The 19605-nt window shown below is 37.3% G+C and overlaps 1 protein-coding gene across 2 annotated transcripts in view; it reads left to right on the top strand.

The window, feature by feature from the left end:
- The first annotated feature begins 590 nt into the window (after positions 1–590).
- The window catches only part of LOC127650171 (ankyrin repeat and IBR domain-containing protein 1-like), a 41964-nt gene continuing 22949 nt past the window's right edge, over positions 591–19605 (top strand). Inside the window, exons 1-4 of one of the 2 annotated variants that reach the window (XM_052135410.1) lie at positions 591–848; positions 5525–5804; positions 16469–16769; positions 19358–19540. In XM_052135410.1, coding sequence (XP_051991370.1) covers positions 5617–5804; positions 16469–16769; positions 19358–19540 — 672 coding nt within the window. In that variant the 5' untranslated portion in view covers positions 591–848; positions 5525–5616. Of the gene's footprint in view, positions 849–5260; positions 5291–5524; positions 5805–16468; positions 16770–19357; positions 19541–19605 lie in introns of those variants that run through there. The other variant, XM_052135411.1, reaches the window with a different exon arrangement.

Below are 19605 nucleotides of genomic sequence, written 5' to 3'. Positions count from 1 at the left end.
AGACATTCTCTGTTTAAAAATGATTTTTATTATGTTTATGTTAGAAATGCATTCAATATTTATATTTTTCATAATAATGTCTGTATCTCGGGATACATTACTCTTTTAGGGATAGCTTATATTTAAAAAAGAGTTCAGTATATGCATAAATAACTACCTTCAATTGTTAAGTTTTATGTAGTTGTGTAATTTTTATTTTTAAAATTGATTTTCATAGTTTAAATATTGAAAGTATAGGTCTGGGACAAGGCTAAAACTATACAAACCTCTAGGCACCATTAAAAGGCTTATGAAAACTACCAAAAATCAGTCAGTTTTAATGTGACCCTCATATTGGCCTTAACAATAGTAAAAAAAAAAACAATAGTAAAATCAACTCCAGAGACATGAGATTCTAAACGTTACCTCGAGATAAATGAAGAAAGATTTAATGGCGAAAGGATGTAAATTATCATTTGGATTCTTTATACAATGTCCCATTAGATGGCGCAAATACACCAATACTGTTAAAGGTGTTGTTTTAAATGACATTCGCCAACTGTCGTTGAACGGCACTGTGTTACTTGTCACTACTCGATCCGTACCGGAAACACACGTGAACTCGGTCTTTCCGCTGCCGTTACCACGGCGAAGAAACAGTCGATTATTGTCCTATGAAATGAGAGCATGACCAGCGAACGCAGCCACGAGCTCCACCCCTGTGATTGCTCAGTTGTTTATCTTTTCTCGGTACATAATCTCTGACATGATCGAAGGTCTGCTTCCTGATGTCAATGTCGATATAACCTGTTGACAAAGCCGCGTGCTCGGGTCATTGGATGTCTCTTCGCGTCCGAATCAGCGATGAGGTACGTGTGTGCTTGTTTGTGATTGTGTTGAGCGCTCATGTCGACACGCATCGGTGCCGAAAACTTCGCTTTATTCAGCTTTACATGATTAGGAGTGGGGGAAATTAAAGCTCTGCTTTTTAATTTTCAGATGCCTGTAAATATGGCAGTCTTCATCAGCAGGGATTGATGAATATTGGCGTTTCTTAGCTATGTAAATGCATTCTTGAACATTTGCAATAATCAGGGCTTTTGTTTATTGTGAGAGACAGTTTTTGCTAGGTCATGTACTTTGATCGTTGTACCTGGATATCCGACCTCTATAACATGTATATTCACTACGTTGGCTTTGTTTTGCACATGACGAACAGGATGTCCACTCCTATCCGTGATGTTTTATAGAAAGGTAAATTGTAGCCAATGCACACTGAGACATTTCTCATACATGAAGAACAAACACCATCACTGTTGAAGACAAAAACAAATAAGCTGTTCATTGATCAAATATTCAGACACAATGCATCATTTCTTTTCTTTATCATGATGAACAGTGTTGGCTAGATTACTTCTGTAATGTGATCTGTTTATGACATCTGGTACTGATTACAAATGAACAACTGATATTGTAATCTGGATTACATATGGAGCACTTTTGTATTCTTATCTCATGTTTTGATAAAAACAAATTATATTAAACTTAAAGGAATAGTTCAACCCAAAAATGAAAATTCTCATCAGTAAGTCATTTTTATTTTTATAGCACCTTTCACAACACACATTGTTTAAAAGCAGCTTTATCAAAGATTAGGCATTAACAGAAGATAAAACTGTGATATCTATTATGTCTTAGAGTCATCATTGTGTAGTTTGATAACATACATTTACCTCATGCCATCCCATGACTTTCTTTTTTTGCTGAACACAAATTAAGATTTTTAAAAAAATATTTCAACTTTTTAGGACCATACAATGCAAGTGAATGAGTGACAACATTTTCACGGTCCAAAAAGCACATAAAGGAATCATAAAAGTTAATCTATATGACTCCAGTGGTTTAATCCGTGCCTTCAGTAGTGATATGATAGGTGTGGGTGAGAAAAAGAACAATACAAATACATATTTTTTGCTAGACATTCAAAATAGATATGCATGAAGATGTGAATCATCAAAAACACCAAAAGAATGTAAAATGTATCTGTTTCTCACCCACACCCATCATATCACTTCTGAAAATATGGATTTAACCACTGGAGTCTTATGGATTACTTATATGCTGATTTATGTGATCTTTGGAGCTTCAAAATTTTGGCACCCATTCACTTGCATTGCATTGTATGGACCAGAAGAGCTGAGAAATTATTTTTGGAAAAATCTTCCATTGCATTCAGCAGGAAAAGAAAGTCATTCACATCTGGGATGGCATGAGGGTGAGTAAATGATGAGAGAATTTTTGGGTGAACTAACCCTTAAGCACCAATTGACACTTTCCATTAAATTAATAGTTTATCCAAAAATTACTTCATCATTTACCTGCCTTTAAACGGTTTAAAACTGTTTGAGTTTTTTTTTTTTTTTTTTGGGATGTAGGTGGATTTGATGTTTTTATCTTTACAATGCAAGTCAATGGGTTCCAGCACTTTCAAGATAAAGTTAATTCATACCTCTTAAGTGGTTTAATCCCAAGTCTTCTGGAGCAGTACTATACAGGTGAAACTCGAAAAATTAGAATATCGTGCAAAAGTTCATTAGTTCAGTAATTCAACTTAAAAGGTGAAACTAATATATTATATAGACTCATTACAAGCAAAGTAAGATATTTCAAGCCTTTATTTGATATAATTTTGATGATTATGGCTTACAGCTTATGAAAACCCCAAATTCAGAATCTCAGAAAATTAGAATATTGTGAAAAGGTTCAGTATTGTAGGCTCAAAGTGTCACACTCTAATCAGCTAAACACCTGCAAAGGGTTCCTGAGCCTTTAAATGGTCTCTCAGTCTGGTTCAGTTGAATTCACAATCATGGGGAAGACTGCTGACCTGACAGTTGTGCAGAAAACCATCATTGACACCCTCCACAAGGAGGGAAAGCCTCAAAAGTTAATTGCAAAAGAAGTTGGATGTTCTCAAAGTGCTGTATCAAAGCACATTAATAGAAAGTTAAGTGGAAGGGAAAAGTGTGGAAGAAAAAGTTGCACAAGCAGCAGGGGTGACCGTAGCCTGGAGAGGATTGTCAGGAAAAGGCCATTCAAATGTGTGGGGGAGCTTCACAAGGAACGGACTGAGGCTGGAGTTACTGCATCAAGAGCCACCACACACAGACGGGTCCTGGACACGGGCTTCAAATGTCAAACATCTTACCTGGGCTAAAGAAAAAAAGAACTGGTCTGTTGCTCAGTGGTCCAAAGTCCTCTTTTCTGATGAGAGCAAATTTTGCATCTCATTTGGAAACCAAGGTCCCAGAGTCTGGAGGAAGAATGGAGAGGCACACAATCCAAGATGCTTGAAGTCCAGTGTGAAGTTTCCACAGTCTGTGTTGGTTTGGGGAGCCATGTCATCGGCTGGTGTTGGTCCACTGTGCTTTATTAAGTCCAGAGTCAACGCAGCCGTCTACTGGGACATTTTAGAGCACTTCATGCTTCCTTCAGCAGACAAGCTTTATGGAGATGCTGACTTCATTTTCCAGCAGGACTTGGCACCTGCCCACACTGCCAAAAGTACCAAAACCTGGTTCAATGACCATGGTATTACTGTGCTTGATTGGCCAGCAAACTCGCCTGACCTGAACCCCATAGAGAATCTATGGGGCATTGCCAAGAGAAAGATGAGAGTCATGAGACCAAACAATGCAGAAGAGCTGAAGGCCGCTATTGAAGCATCTTGGTCTTCCATAACACCTCAGCAGTGCCACAGGCTGATAGCATCCATGCCACGCGCATTGAGGCAGTAATTAATGCAAAAGGGGCCCAAACCAAGTACTGAGTACATATGCATGATTATACTTTTCAGAGGGCCGACATTTCTGTATTTAAAATCCTTTTTTTTATTGATTTCATGTAATATTCTAATTTTCTGAGATTCTGAATTTGGGGTTTTCATAAGCTGTAAGCCATAATCATCAAAATTATATCAAATAAAGGCTTGAAATATCTTACTTTGCTTGTAATGAGTCTATATAATATATTAGTTTCACCTTTTAAGTTGAATTACTGAAATTAATGAACTTTTGCGCGATTATTCTAATTTTTCCAGTTTCACCTGTAAATCTTGACATGTGCAATCTCCTTGGCGATCATGATAATTTAAATTAAATAATTTAAAGCTCTGTTGCAGATCCTCACTTTTGACGCATGCGTAGAGCGCATTTGTGTGTGTGCATTATGTGCAGCATACATAGTCTCACAGTGGTGGTTATTTTAACAGTTGCTAGCAATGCAAACTTTGTCCCTGTGTAGACTTAAGATGTATTGTTTACCAACATTTTTTGTAGTGTTAAGTGTCAGGTATGGCATGCTTTTCCTGTCAGCCATGCCAGTGGCGTCCAGTTTATTTTACTGTCCTAAAGACAGCAGTTGAGGATCATCTTTTAGCTCAAAGCCTGCTTTGTTTGAAAGTAGAACATGCCTGCAAAAATGAATGCAAATGGAGTTGTTCCTTTAATGGACGCTCAGTATGTCTGATGATTGAGCTGCAGTGTGGGGGGAAGCTTGTGGAACCAACATTTTTCCCTCCCTTTGTGTGCCTGCCAAGTGCTGCACTTAATTCATCTGTTTGTTTTGCATTCTCAGACATCCCACCTGAAAATGTGAGCCGCTCTTCCACAATCAGTCCCACAAGCCCCGAAAGCATTTGTTCTGTTCTGTTTAGAGTCATGAAATGTGTTTTGTTTCTGATGTAACTCCACAGCCAGTTGTTTTGAATGTGGTAAGATGTGAAATGAAGTGGAAAAGAACAAAAGCCCAGACAGAATGACCTAAAAAACAGGTCAAACACCAAGTTCCGACTCACATGGCATTCCCCAGCTCAACCAGTGCACCTGCTGCCACTCTTTCCTCTCTCACAGCCTTCTCAAGTGAATTTATTAGAGCATAACATTATTTATGCCAGATTTTATTTAATGTATTTTTTTTGCAGATTAAATATTGTATACGCCTTAGGTTAAGCAACAAAGCGATAGCCGTTGCTTTTTTTTTTTTCTAGTTGAGAGACAAGAAGTTCTACTAATGCAAATAGTAAAAAAAAAAAAGTGAAAAGTGTAAGATCAGATAAGGATCCCTATGCAGGATCATTATTTGCACAATTTGGACATATGCAAAGTAGTATGTGTTGTAAAGCATTTCTTTTGTGCTGTGTTAGCGATTTCCAAAAGAGGTTGTGTTATGTGAGCTGTATAAAAGCTTGTCTCTTATTCCACACAAGCACAGGAGCTTGTGAGTTATATTGAGTCAGCCTTTGCAGATGAAGGTAATGGACTAGTAGTGGGCGTTGAGATTATGTAGCACATTTGGAGCAAAACCTAATAGCTCATAGTGTCTAGCTAATTTTTAAAGGGATAGTTGACCTGCAATTGAAAATGGTGATGTATCAAAATTAAGGCTTTTACATAAATGGATTTTACATTCCCTTGGGATTTGCCAACACTAGGAATAAATGATTCAATCCACAGACTGTGAACATCTTGATGTGTTTACATTGCAGGACTTGCAGTATGCGGCCGGTCCGTTCTCACACTGGCTGAGAACTGAATAGTGAATGTGGGCCGCCCTGCGGCTCGTCCTACAGCTCCCGCCATGGGTAATACAGCCACCAAGTTCCGCAAAGCACTTATCAGTGGAGACGAAGGCCTGGCTTGGCAGCTCTATGTGAGTAATCCTCAATTTAAAGAATCCTTGGACCCCAATGCTTCTTACGGGGAGCCCTATCAACACAACACAGCCCTGCACTACGCCTCATGCCATGCCATGACACGCCTTATCAGGTAAGATCCTGGGGATTAATAGTCAACAAAATGCAAGCATTAGGCTACGCCATGTCTTAACGAGGTGCAATGATACGTTCTCAGCATCAAATAATATGTCCGTCGAAACTGAAAGCAGAAATGCTGTGTTACGGTATGCAATCACATCCAATCGGATGATAATTTACATTTATTATGCATGTGGAGCCGGATTTTGGACCAGTGTGATTTTAACAAGTTTAATGGTCAAGATAAAAACACAACATTTTTCCCCCCTGAACAAAGCCTGCTTTTATACATTAACTTATCCATTAAGGGGAAATATTTAACCCCTGTTTTTGGGGCATTTTTATACATATAAAGGAATAGTTCACCTATTTGCTCACTCTCATGCATCCCAAATAAAACAGACTTTCTTTTGGAAAACACAAATTAAGCTTTTAGAAGAATATCTCAGCTCTGTGGGTCCTTACATTGCAAGTGAATGGCGAACAAAACTTTGAAGCTCCAAATAGCACAAAGGAAATTCTGAAGCGCACACACGCATGCACAAACACAACAATCATAGGTGCTTGATGTCAATCATGCAGTGTGTGTTTAGTGTATGAATAGCTGTGAACAATCAAATCTCCTTCTCTGATGCAGCTCGCAGAGTTCAGCTTGCGTATTACAGCATTATTTGGTAGCTTGATATAACTAACCCATCAAAAAAAGGAAGAACTCAAAAGGTCTGTCAAAATAAAAGTCCCACTAAAATGAAAGCTCTATTCAACTTGTGTGTGAAATTGAAGACAAAATTATAACTACTGTATAAAATGTAATATTCAGCAATAATACTCAACAGTAGTATAATATTAAATAGTTGTATTATTGTTGTTATTATTTGTATATTTATATCTGTAAGCAATATCACAAAAGTAAGTGTACTGAATATCAGCATTGTGATTTAGCCATAGCAGCCTTACATTAGGTAATCAGATTTTTCAGATTAATGTTTTCATTAATACTGTCAAGCTCTGCTGTGGAGCATTTTATTTGACCAAACATAAAATGGCAATTTTATGTTAATTTATTATATTTTCATTTGATTAAAGCTATATGTGTTCATTTGATTAAACACCATTTGATCATAATGTTTAATAAAAACATTTAACATGGAATCCAGAAAAATTCAAACTGAAATTGCTGAATTTGTATCTGTAAGACTTTACACAGAAAATATCTTGATTAAAATAACCGCATAATTTCATATAAATCTGAGGCTTTTTATTTGTTGCCTAAGTATTGATTTAGTATCGATACCGAGGTACCAGGGCTGGTATCATACCAAAGCCAAAACGTTTTTATCGGAGCAACCCTAATCTTTGGCAATCATGATTTCAAGCTTGATTACACTTCCTAGCACTATCTAATGCTCTGTGCAAGCATCCAAGCACTAGGAAGTGTAATCGAGCTTAAAATTATGATGCCTAGAGACTGCAATGGCAAGACATACAGTGAAAAAACATTTTGATCTGTTCCCATACAAAACCGATTGGATTGCTTCTGAAAATACTAATTTAACCACTAGTCAAATGCATTAATTTTGTGCTGCCTTAATGTGCTTTTTGGAGCTTCAGCGTTTTGGTCACCATTCACTTGTATTGTATGAATGTAAAGAGCTAACATAGTCTTCTAAAAATCTTTGTTTGTGTTTCACTGAAGAAAGAGTCATACACAACTGGGATGGCTTGAGGGCGAGTAAAAGATGAGAAAATTTTAATTTTTGGGTAAACTATTCCTTAAAAGGGTACTTAAGAAAAATAATATATATACAGTGTCATCTTATTATAGCAAAAATTTAAATGTAATCAATTGACAAATTCTCATTATTAATTACAAGATTGACAATTCATTACCTCTTACCCATAAATTAAATCAACATAAACATGTATACGTATGCCTAAACAGAAGAATTCACTATTCTTTCACATATGCCCCATATTTTAAATTTTGGGGGCATTTTTGTAACTTTCAGTGGAATTTTTGCCCTTAGCACCCCCCCTTAATTTATGTTGTCAACTCTCAGCTTTTACCTGGAATAAAGAGCTTTTATTGCTTGATTATTTATTGCACCACATCTGGTTAGGTGTTGGTGTTGCCATCTAACTGCAAATTGTAGTTGAATGAATTACTATCTTGGCAGAATGAGTATGACACGATATTGAAGCAAATTTATAAAATTTTGATTGCCATTAATTTGGAAGATTCCTTCAAAATTAATGGCAACACTTTCAATATCAATATATTTAGCCTGACAAGAGAGCTATGGATGTTATGGGCCAAATGCACTAAAAATCTTTGCACTAAAAAAAGCTAAAGCTGCGCCACGAATGTAACAAAATGCAGCTGTCTCGAGATGTGTTATTAAAGGTTGATGCCGCACTCCTGCACGTGACTGAAAAGATATTGTGGTGCAACATTCAAAACATCCAGTCAAAATGTTGCCGCATGTTTACATAGGAAATCAATAGAAAAACAGCGTGAATAAACTAAAAAATTTGTTCATTGTCAAAGGCCCTTTAGAATACTTGTATTCATATCATGAGAAAACCCAGCAGCATGTCGGTATGTTTATGTAGTATGTCGGTATGTTTATAAGGTAATTGCTTCAGGGAGAACAACCTTCATGTTTTGGCCTTAGACGGCATTTAAAGCAAATATGCATGGTATGGCAAGTGTCTGTGTTGTTTTTGTGCAGTGCAAGGTTTTTTGTGTTGCTGTTAAGATCCACACTGCTCTGTATTTCAGTCAAGACCACTTAGAGCCATGGAGCCAAGTTAAACTTTGTGTACTGGATGCATCCCTCTGAGAAAATTGTTTGTAATTACCAACTAGGACATCTGGCTACTGACGACTAGCTGTCCCTCCTCTTCCTGTTTTCACTTTCCCCTTTTCACAATTGTCGGCTTCTTGAAGCAGACCACAGTTTTTAGAGCCTTAATGCCTTGCGTTTTTATGCATCAGATTAATTGAAATAGAAGTTGATATATATATATATATACACACACAGTGCATCTGGAAAGTATTCACAGCGCTTCACTTTTTCCACATTTTATTATGTTACAGCCTTATTCCAAAATGGATTAAATTCATTATTTTCCTCAAAATTCTACAAACAATACCCCATAAAGACAACGTGAAAGAAGTTTGTTTGAAAAAACGTAAACATTACATGTACATAAGTATTCACAGCCTTTGCTCAATACTTTGTTGAAGCACCTTTGGCACCAATTACAGCCTCAAGTCTTTTTGAGTATGATGCTACAAGCTTGGCACACCTATTTTTGGGCAGTTTCTCCCATTCGTCTTTGCAGGACCTCTCAAGCTCCATCAGGTTGGATGGGGAGCATCGGTGCACAGCCATTTTTAGATCTCTCCAGAGATGTTCAATCGGGTTCATGTCTGTGCTCTGGCTGGGCCACTCAAGGACATTCACAGAGTTGTCCCGTAGCCACTCCTTTGTTATCTTGGCGGTGTGCTTAGGGTCGTTGTCCTGTTGGAAGATGAACCTTCACCTCAGTCTGAGTGCTCTGGAGCAGGTTTTCATCAAGGATGTCTCTGTACATTGCTGCATTCATCTTTCCCTTGATCCTGACTAGTCTCCCAGTTCCTGCCGCTGAAAAACATCCCCACAGCATGATGCTGCCACCACCATGCTTCACTGTAGGGATGGTATTGGCCAGGTGATGAGCGGTGCCTGGTTTCCTCCAGACATTACGCTTGCCATTCAGGCCAAAGAGATCAATTTTTGTTTCATCAGACCAGATAATTTTGTTTCTCATGGTCTGAGAGTCCATCAGGTGCCTTTTGGCAAACTCCAGGCAGGCTGTTATGTGCCTTTTACTGAGGAATGGCCTCTGTCTGGCCACTCTACCATACAGGCCTGATTGGTGGAGTGCTGCAGAGATGGTTGTTCTTCTGGAAGGTTCTCCTCTCTCCACAGAGAAATGCTGGAGCTCTGTCAGAGTGACCATCGGGTTCTTGGTCACCTCACTGAATAAGGCCCTTCTCCCCTGATCTCTCAGTTTGGCTGGGCAGCCAGCTCTAGGAAGAGTCCTGGTGGTTCCAAACTTCCATTTACGGATGATTGAGGCCACTGTGCTCATTGGGACCTTCAATTCAGCAGAAGGTTTTCTGTACCCTTCCCCAGATATGTGGCCCAATACAATCCTGTCTCGGAGGTCTACAGACAATTCCTTGGACTTAATGGCTTGGTTTGTGCTCTGACATGCACTGTTAACTGTGGGACCTTTCCAAATCATGTCCAATTAACCGAATTTACCACAGGTGGACTCCAAGTTGTTGAAACATCTCAAGGATGATCAGTGGAAACAGGATGCACCTGAGCTCAATTTTGAGTGTCATGGCAAAGGCTGTGAATACTTGCGTACATTTTATTTTTTTAAACAAAAGATTTCAAACAAACTTCTTTCACATTGTCATTATGGGGTATTGTTTGTAGAATTGAGGAAAATTATGAATTTAATCCATTTTGGAATAAGGCTGTAACATAACAAAATGTGGAAAAAGTGAAGCGCTGTGAATATTTTCCAGATGCACTGTGTGTGTGTGTGTGTGTGTGTGTGTGTGTGTGTGTGATGTATATATATATATATATATATATATATGTATATATATATATATATATATATATATATATATATATACACACACACACACACTCACCTAAAGGATTATTAGGAACACCTGTTCAATTTCTCATTAATGCAATTATCTAATCAACCAATCACATGGCAGTTGCTTCAATGCATTTAGGGGTGTGGTCCTGGTCAAGACAATCTCCTGAACTCCAAACTGAATGTCAGAATGGGAAAGAAAGGTGATTTAAGCAATTTTGAGCATGGCATGGTTGTTGGTGCCAGACGGGCCGGTCTGAGTATTTCACAATCTGCTCAGTTACTGGGATTTTCACGCACAAACATTTCTAGGGTTTACAAAGAATGGTGTGAAAGGGAAAAACATCCAGTATGCGGCAGTCCTGTGGGCGAAAATGCCTTGTTGATGCTAGAGGTCAGAGGAGAATGCGCCGACTGATTCAAGCTGATAGAAGAGCAACTTTGCCTGAAATAACCACTCGTTACAACCGAGGTATGCAGCAAAGCATTTGTGAAGACACAACGCGCACAACCTTGAGGCGGATGGGCTACAACAGCAGAAGACCCCACCGGGTACCACTCATCTCCACTACAAATAGGAAAAGAGGCTACAATTTGCAAGAGCTCACCAAAATTGGACAGTTGAAGACTGGAAAAATGTTGCCTGGTCTGATGAGTCTCGATTTCTGTTGAGACATTCAGATGGTAGAGTCAGAATTTGGCGTAAACAGAATGAGAACATGGATCCATCATGCCTTGTTACCACTGTGCAGGCTGGTGGTGGTGGTGTAATGGTGTGGGGGATGTATTCTTGGCACAGTTTAGGCCCCTTAGTGCCAATTGGGCATCGTTTAAATGCCACGGCCTACCTGAGCATTGTTTCTGACCATGTCCATCCCTTTATGGCCACCATGTACCCATCCTCTGATGGCTACTTCCAGCAGGATAATGCACCATGTCACAAAGCTCGAATCATTTCAAATTGGTTTCTTGAACATGACAATGAGTTCACTGTATTAAAATGGCCCCCACAGTCACCAGATCTCAACCCAATAGAGCATTTTTGGGATGTGGTGGAACGGGAGCTTAGTGCCCTGGATGTGCATCCCACAAATCTCCATCAACTGCAAGATGCTATCCTATCAATATGGGCCAACATTTCTAAAGAATGCTTTCAGCACCTTGTTGAATCAATGCCACGTAGAATTAAGGCAGTCCTGAAGGCTGAAAGGGGTCAAACACAGTATTAGTATGGTGTTCCTAATAATCCTTTAGGTGAGTATATATATATATTTCTTTTATTTTCTTTTTTTTATTTTTTTTTTGTTACCTCTATTTGTTTAAAATTTTGCAAACAAAGATGTTGACTAAACTACCCTCGCTAGAAAGGCCCATTTAAAGGTGCACTCAGTAATTTTTTCCTCAATAAAAAAGTCAGTTACTCCTAAAGAAATGAATTGTAATTTTGAAACGTATGTATAAAATCATGACTATGCAAGTGAGATGAAGACTCCAGTCACATCAGTAACCTTATAAAAGCTGTTTTATTCTAAATAGAGAGGGTCCCCTCATGGGTGCTGACATTTTAGAATCACATGACCATCCTAATACTTATCGCTTAACCTCAGCATATGCCCTGTTATTGGACACTTTCTATCTTGGATTAAATTAATCATGGCTGACTGTGAAATTAATTTCTACAATGGCATCTGTAACTGAAAACTATTGATTTTGAATGATGCTGAATCCACAAAACTATGGGTCAGTTAATGTAGTTATCAGTGTTGGGGAAGCTACTTTGAAACTGTAGTTTGAAAAGATACAAGCTACTCAATTTTAAGTAGTTAAGCTACAGTAACACAATTTACACTAATGACATTTAATGTATTTTTTTTTAAATGCATTTAATGTGTTTAATTAAATGTATTTCATACATTTAATGAATAGTAACATTAAATCAGTATAAAATAAAAAATAAATCTTTTTTTATATTATACTTCACTCGCTTCAGTCCTGCTGTGGTCATGTGTAGCCTACTTCCCTAAAGATCCCATTTTTATTATTTTTATCTCCTTGGGCTGGCATTTTTTGTTCTTGTCACATAATATTTAGTGTGTGGATAATATGTGAATAAAGAGTCTTGCTTTTTCCCTCACCTGGGTTCATGCTCATTGTATTTTCTGACTTTTTTGCCATTGACATAGAAGTGCCAGCTTTACAGGTCACATACAGAGGTTGCTCTACAAATATTTGTTCGCTTTGTTCAGATCCAAAAAAGTGGACGGATGGTCATCCTAGATCAGGGTTCGGGAACCTATGGCTCTTGAGCCACAAGTGGTTCTTTTGTTAAAAATCAAGTGGCTTGCCGGGTGTCTCACCATTCACTAACAGAAAATGTGGGGCGATTGCAAAGCTCAATGTCAGTGTGTCAATGACACTGTTTTAATTTCCTTTCTCCTGAATTTGCCATACAGCCTACTTCTAGTGAATAAGGTTTAAAATGAACACCTGCCAAATACAGATTTTTCATGTGGAGTATTTTGCTGATGTACCAGCCTCTGTGGAAGGCGGCCAGTTATCTCACAAGAGACTTCTCGGAGTGATATATTACAAAAAATTAGACACAAAGATGCATGCTTGACTAAACGTGATTATATTTTGAAGAACAGATGAAAGAAAAGCCGCCAATGCAGGTCTGATTTTATATGTGTGAGGGGCCCTGTCTTGTGAAACAAGCGCATGTATAGGGTTATCACTCCTTTTTCTCTATTTCATTCAACTGAAAACTGTTTGCAAGAATAATGTAATCTATGAGAATGCTGCAAATGATCTCCGATCGTACTGTGATGGAGCAGTTCACTCTTACTCATTGTGAACGCAACTCTGCAGGTTCAGTAATATATACAGGTATCTTTGTATTAAAGAAACAACGACGAAAGTGATTAAATCATAATGTAATACATGTTCACCTTGAACCTAAAATTTTGTTCCATTTTTCTTTTCTTTAGGCAGCAAACTGTTATCAAAACACAATACAAACACATTCGATAAGAACACCCATTTGGCAGCTTTTTTTGGGAACACAAGGGAATTTATTAGGCTTATTTATTATGATAATTATCTTTGCGTGATGGCAAATGGGGTTGTTTGTAATGGTAAATGTTTGTATTTGGGGAGGTGGTTATATAGATGTTTTAATCGCTTCATTATTTTAATAGCTATTTTTGTTTAGTTTAAAGTGTGATTTTAATTTAGAAATGTCTTTTTACGTTTTTCATGTTTCAATAAATTTATGTAATTTTTAAAGCAAAATCAATAAATCAAAAATTATCATTCAAATATTTTTTACATAATTCCCAGCCCAAAAGAGAAGTTAAATTTTTCATAAACAATTGTAAAATGAATTTTATAGAGACCTGCACAAACACGTGTGCTCAATTCCATAATTCATATTTGCAATTCATAATGCATATTTTTTCAGTAATAATGGGCAATATAAACATTTTATTTTATTGAAAAACTTTGTTTTTAAAAATAGAAAATTATTCATTTGTGGTATGGCTCTTTCGAAAAAATGCATCAACCAAAAATTACATAATTGGCTCCTTAGTGAAAAAAGTTGATTTTTTTTTTTTTTTTTTTTTTGCATAATAATAATACATAACAAATTATTTCTTTTACCAATCATTTTATTTATTTTTCATGTAATATTAGTTAGTATTAAATTAAGAAATTGAGAAATCAAATAGTTCTGCATGATGGTAATTATTATAATATATATATATATGTGTGTGTGTGTATATATATATGTATATATATATATATATATATATATATATATATATATATATATATATATATATATATATATATATATATATATATATATATATATACTGTAGATTTATTAATATAATAATAATTCACTCGCTGCTCCCAATAACGCACAGATGATAAGCGAAATAAACACTTAGAACAGAAACAACAATATCATTCAAAAGGCAATAATAAATTATTTTATTTAAAATAGTAGGTAAATATGTTGTTGCTATTAAGAACAAAGTGTCTGAAACATTCTTTGTTACATAGAAGAATAAAATGGTGTTCTTTTATTAACCATCAGACAATCTCTCCTTATCCAAGTGAGCTGAAATAAACTCTTAGTAGATGATGGTAATTCACAATTTTTGTTTGTGATCTGCAATTACAAAAGAAGTCAACGCTGCCTGATTCTGATCAGCAGACTGAAATATGCTGCCTGATCATGGACGTTTTGCCGGTAAAAGTTTGGCTTTTACGCAATAAAGAAGGCTATTAGTTATAATCTGACCAACATGATGTAGTGTTTGGTCATGCTACACCTCTACTTGCTGGAAAAAGTAGTTCACTACTGGAAAAGCTACTGTTTTAAAAGCAGCTGAGCTACTGTCAAGCTACTGAAAAATGTAGTTAAGTTAGTAGCATCGCTACATGTAGTTAGCTACTCCCCAACACTGATGGTTATGTATTTAAATGCTAGTACCAGACTGAAGTATCCTCTAACTGGAATTCTTATGCACTTTTTGTTGCTGGAAAAACGGCAAGGAAACAGCCAGTCTGTCTAGACTACACCCAGAATTCTTGCAACCAAATGTGTGTAGCAGGCTCTTTGTGTGGTCCTATGTTCATTATGATCAAGCTTTTATTATCCAGCATCAAGTAGAACAAAGCACAAGATATCTTTCACCAACTTGTCTGGACTTAATCCCTGGAAGTTGGTTTCATTCCAGGTTAAAAGCTTGGCTTTGTATTTCATGATGTATTTTATATTAGTATTATACTAATTATTACACTGTGTCATTGTTACATTATACTAGATCTAACCGTTGCATAATTACCAGGTGTTCATGTCAGTTTCTTGGAAGTAGAATTACCCATTTTCTTGCCTCCCAGGTGCAACTGGAGAGCATGGTTAGGGGAATGCATGGAGTTATAGCTGTTTTTAGCAGATGCATTTACTGTAAATTGCCAGTGCAAGGTTCACATCACAGACTTCCCGGAACAACATGTCATTTTCCCTGAAAGACCTTAAAGTCTGCTCTGAATACAATCCATAATTTCACTCTTAATGATGACAATATATTTCCCCATGTCCTTTCTAGCAGTTTGAGCCTGTTATCAAATACGTTGAAGCTCCCTCAATTAATTATTACCTGAAAATTATATTAGTCTGTCTAATGATCTCCAGCTATCTGGCAAGGAAACATTGCAGGCTCCAGCTGCACTAAGCACTGTTATGCCATTTGCATAGTTAATATTGTTATGATGCTTCCTAAATGCACTCTCTTACGTTATGAAATATTGACATTGTATTTGCCGCCTCCAGGTCTAAAAAAATGGGTTCTGTATTTTGCCATCTTTTTTTTTTTTTTTTTAAACCAGTGTTTTATAGAGGTTTATAACATGGATAGTTTTGATCTTGGATGCTGATTGGTCAAAACGGTGTTACAGTTGGGCTACAATACAAGATATAGTAACAGCTATGATGCAGAACCAATGTTCACCATATCAGTGCACAGAACTTAAAGTTGATCATTAGTTTTGTTGCAATGTCTTACACAGCGATCTTCTAGTGGAAGGATGGCACTTAATGAGTTTTAATGGAAGTTTGCACACTTAATATTTTTATTATGTGTTAAGTTTTTTTTATTTTATTTTAAAGCAAGGAGGCACTTGACGCTGTGCTATATTGTGAATATAAAACAACAAAGCAATCCCCTTTAGCCGTCTTTACGGTATATTCACAATATAGCACAGCTTTTCAAATCTTAGTTCTTAAAGGGATTGTTCAGCCAAATATATAAACTATGTCATCATTGACTCCCCCTCATGTTTAACACAAACAGATGTTAGCGGTATGTTAACCTCAGTCACCATTCTCTAAAATTGTATCTTTTTTTTTTTTTTTCATACAATTAAAGTGAATAGTGACTAAGACTGAGAGTTTGAACTTGCTTTTAGTTCTGTTCATTTGTTCCGTTTCTTCAGGTCTTTCCTTCTCTCCAAAGACGGCAATCCCAACAAGTGCAATATTCACAATGAGACGGCACTGCATCTGCTGTGCATGGGCCCACAGATCCTGCTGGGCGAGGGGGCGCTGCAGCCGCGGATCAGCCGCCCCCAGGAGGATGAACGGAAGCGGGCTGAGTGCCTCCAGATGATCCTGCTGTGGACCGGAGCCAAACTGGACCAGGGCGAGTATGAGAGAGCCAACGTCAATGGCACTGACAACAAAAAGAGCACCTGCCTGCACTACGCTGCAGCTGCTGGCATGAAGAACTGTGTTGAGGTGATTTAATTTTCATATGTATTTTAGGCTTATAGGTTATCAATAGTTTAATATGTAAAGCATAATGTTTTTGTAGTTATTAGGCTCTTAAAAGGACAGTTCTTCCAGTAATGAAAATTATTTGATTGTTTACTCACCCTCATGTTGTTTCAAAGCTGTATAACTTTTTTCTGTGAAACACAAAAGGAGCTGTTAGGGTGGGGACTGACAGCCTCCATCCCCATTCAATTTCATTGTATAGAAAACGGAGCAGCCTCAACATTCTTTAACATTCTCCTTTGTATTCCGCATAATACTTTGACTATAAGTGAATGACAACACAATTATCGCTTTAACTTCTGATACATTTTAGTTTTCTTGTATCATATTTTTTCATGCCTGTGTCAGTATAGAGTAAATATATATTAGTGGTCGACATAGGTTTTTCAATATCCGACAATGATATTTAGAGATTCTCAGAGCAGAGGTATTCAAAGTTCCAAGAGGTCTGGTCTCCACATTAATTTCTTCACAACAAATGTCCGCAAAATAAAAGCTTGCGCTGCATCGGTAGTCAGGATGGCTATGAAATGATAATGAAGAAATGTACTTTATATATACTTTATGTACAGTTAAAGTCAGAGGTTTATGTCATTAAACCTAATTTTTTAACCACTCCACAGATTCATAGTAGCAAACTATAATTTTGGCAAGACGTTTAGGTCATCTACTTTGTTCATGAGTCATTTTTCTAACAACTGTTTACAGACAGATTGTTTCACTTTTAATTGACTATATCACAATTGCAGTGGGTCAGAAGTTTATGTACACTAAGTTAACTGTGCCTTTAAGCAGCTTAGAAAATTCTATCTAGTTTTTGGACAATTAGCCAATTCACTTCTGATTTTAAGGCCTACCTTCAAACACTGTGCCTCTTTGCTTTACATCATGGGAAAATCAAAAGAAATCTGCCAAGACCTCAGAAAAAAATTTTGGACCTGCACAAGTCCTGTTTATCCTTTGGAGCAATTTCCAAATGCCTGAAGGTACCACGTTCATCTGTACAACAATAGTACACTATTATAAACGCATGGGACCAGGCAGCCATCATACCGATCAGGAAGGAGACACATTCTGTCTCCTAGAGATGAATGCAGTTTGGTGCAAATCCATCCCAGAACAACAGCAAAGAACCTTGTGAAGATGCAGCAGGAAACAGGTAGACAAGTATCAATATCCACAGTAAAACAAGTCCTATATCGACGTAACCTGAAAGGCTGCTCAGCAAGGAAGAAGCCACTGCTCCAAAACAGTCATAAAAAAGCCAGATTATTGTTTGAAAGTGCTCATGGGGACAAAGATATTTTTTGGAGAAATGTCCTCTGGTCTGATCAAACAAAAATTTTACTGTTTGGCCATAATGACCATTGTTATGTTTGGAGGAAAAAGGGTGAGGCTTGCAAGCCGAAGAACACCATCCCAAACATGAAGCATTGGGAGTGGCTGCATCATGTTGTGGGGGTGCTTTGCTGCAGGAGGGACTGGTGCACTTCACAAAATAGATGCATCATGAGGAAGGAAAATTATGTGGATATACTGAAGCAACATCTCAAAACATGGCTTAAGGACAACAAAGTCAAGGTAAATGAGCGGCCATCACAAAGCCCTGACCTCAATTCGAAAGAAAATTTGTAGGCAGAACTGAAAAAGTATTTGCGAGCAAGAAGGCCTACAAACCTGACTCAGTTACACCAGTTCTGTGTGGAGGAATGGGACAAAACTGCAGAAACTTATTGTAAGAAGCTTGTGGAAGGCTACCCAAAACGTTTGACCCAAGTTAAACAATTTAAACGCAATGCTACCAAATACTAACAAAGTGTATGTAAACTTCTGACCCACTGGAAATGTGCTGAAAGAAATAAAAGCTGAAATAAATAATTCTCTCTACTATTATTCTGACATTTCCCATTCTTAAAATAGTAATCCTAACTGACCTAAGACAGGGAATGTTTTCTACGATTAAATGTCAGGAATTATGAATAACTGAGTTTAAATGTATTTGACAAAGGTGTATGTAAACCTCTGACTTCAACTGTGTGTATGTGCATGTATACGTGTGTGTGTGTGTGTGTGTGTGTGTGTGTGTGTTATATATATATATATATATATATTGATCACTTATGCACAATATTTGCTCAATTCACTATATATATGAAAACAGAATCTATTATCCATTTACAATGGCTGTTGTGCCATGCCTCACTATTTTTCAGCGACACGTTTTTAAGATGTGTAATCAAGCTAAAAAATTATTCACATTTCGACAATGATGATCATTGCAGTGGAACAATGTCAGTTTTAAACAATGGACCAATCAGATGAATCTTGGGGTGGGATAAACATCTCAAATGGAAGATGTGTATTTGAGTTAATGCATCTATAAACCTGTGTTCATTTCTGTTGTGGTCCAACTACCGGTAGCTGTTTTTAGCTCAAGATTCTGTCCTTTTTTAACACTCCCTAAGATTGCGTTTCTGATTACATGGTAGACCGAAATTGTTTTTCACTCAGTCACTTTAGCAAAGTTTTGTCTTGTTTTATTGTTGCAGTTGTTGGTGAAGAGTAATGCCGATTTGTTTGTGGAGAATGAGGACAGGGAGACGCCGTGTGACTGTGCAGAGAAGCAGCAGCACAAGGAGTTGGCGCTCAGTCTGGAGTCTCAAATGGTTTTCTCTCAGGATGCTGGCGCTCAGGAGATAGAAGCAGAGTATGCTGCCCTTGACCGACGAGAGGTATGCCTGTGTTATGACTTTTTCGATTTTAGGTAGCATTTTGAAATCTTTCTGCAGTTTCTTGA

The sequence above is a fragment of the Xyrauchen texanus genome, chromosome 10, assembly GCF_025860055.1.
Source record: "Xyrauchen texanus isolate HMW12.3.18 chromosome 10, RBS_HiC_50CHRs, whole genome shotgun sequence".
In the NCBI taxonomy this organism is placed as follows: Eukaryota; Metazoa; Chordata; class Actinopteri; order Cypriniformes; family Catostomidae; genus Xyrauchen; species Xyrauchen texanus.
Note: the sequence above shows the minus strand (reverse complement) of the source record. Positions and strands in the feature narration are given on the sequence as shown.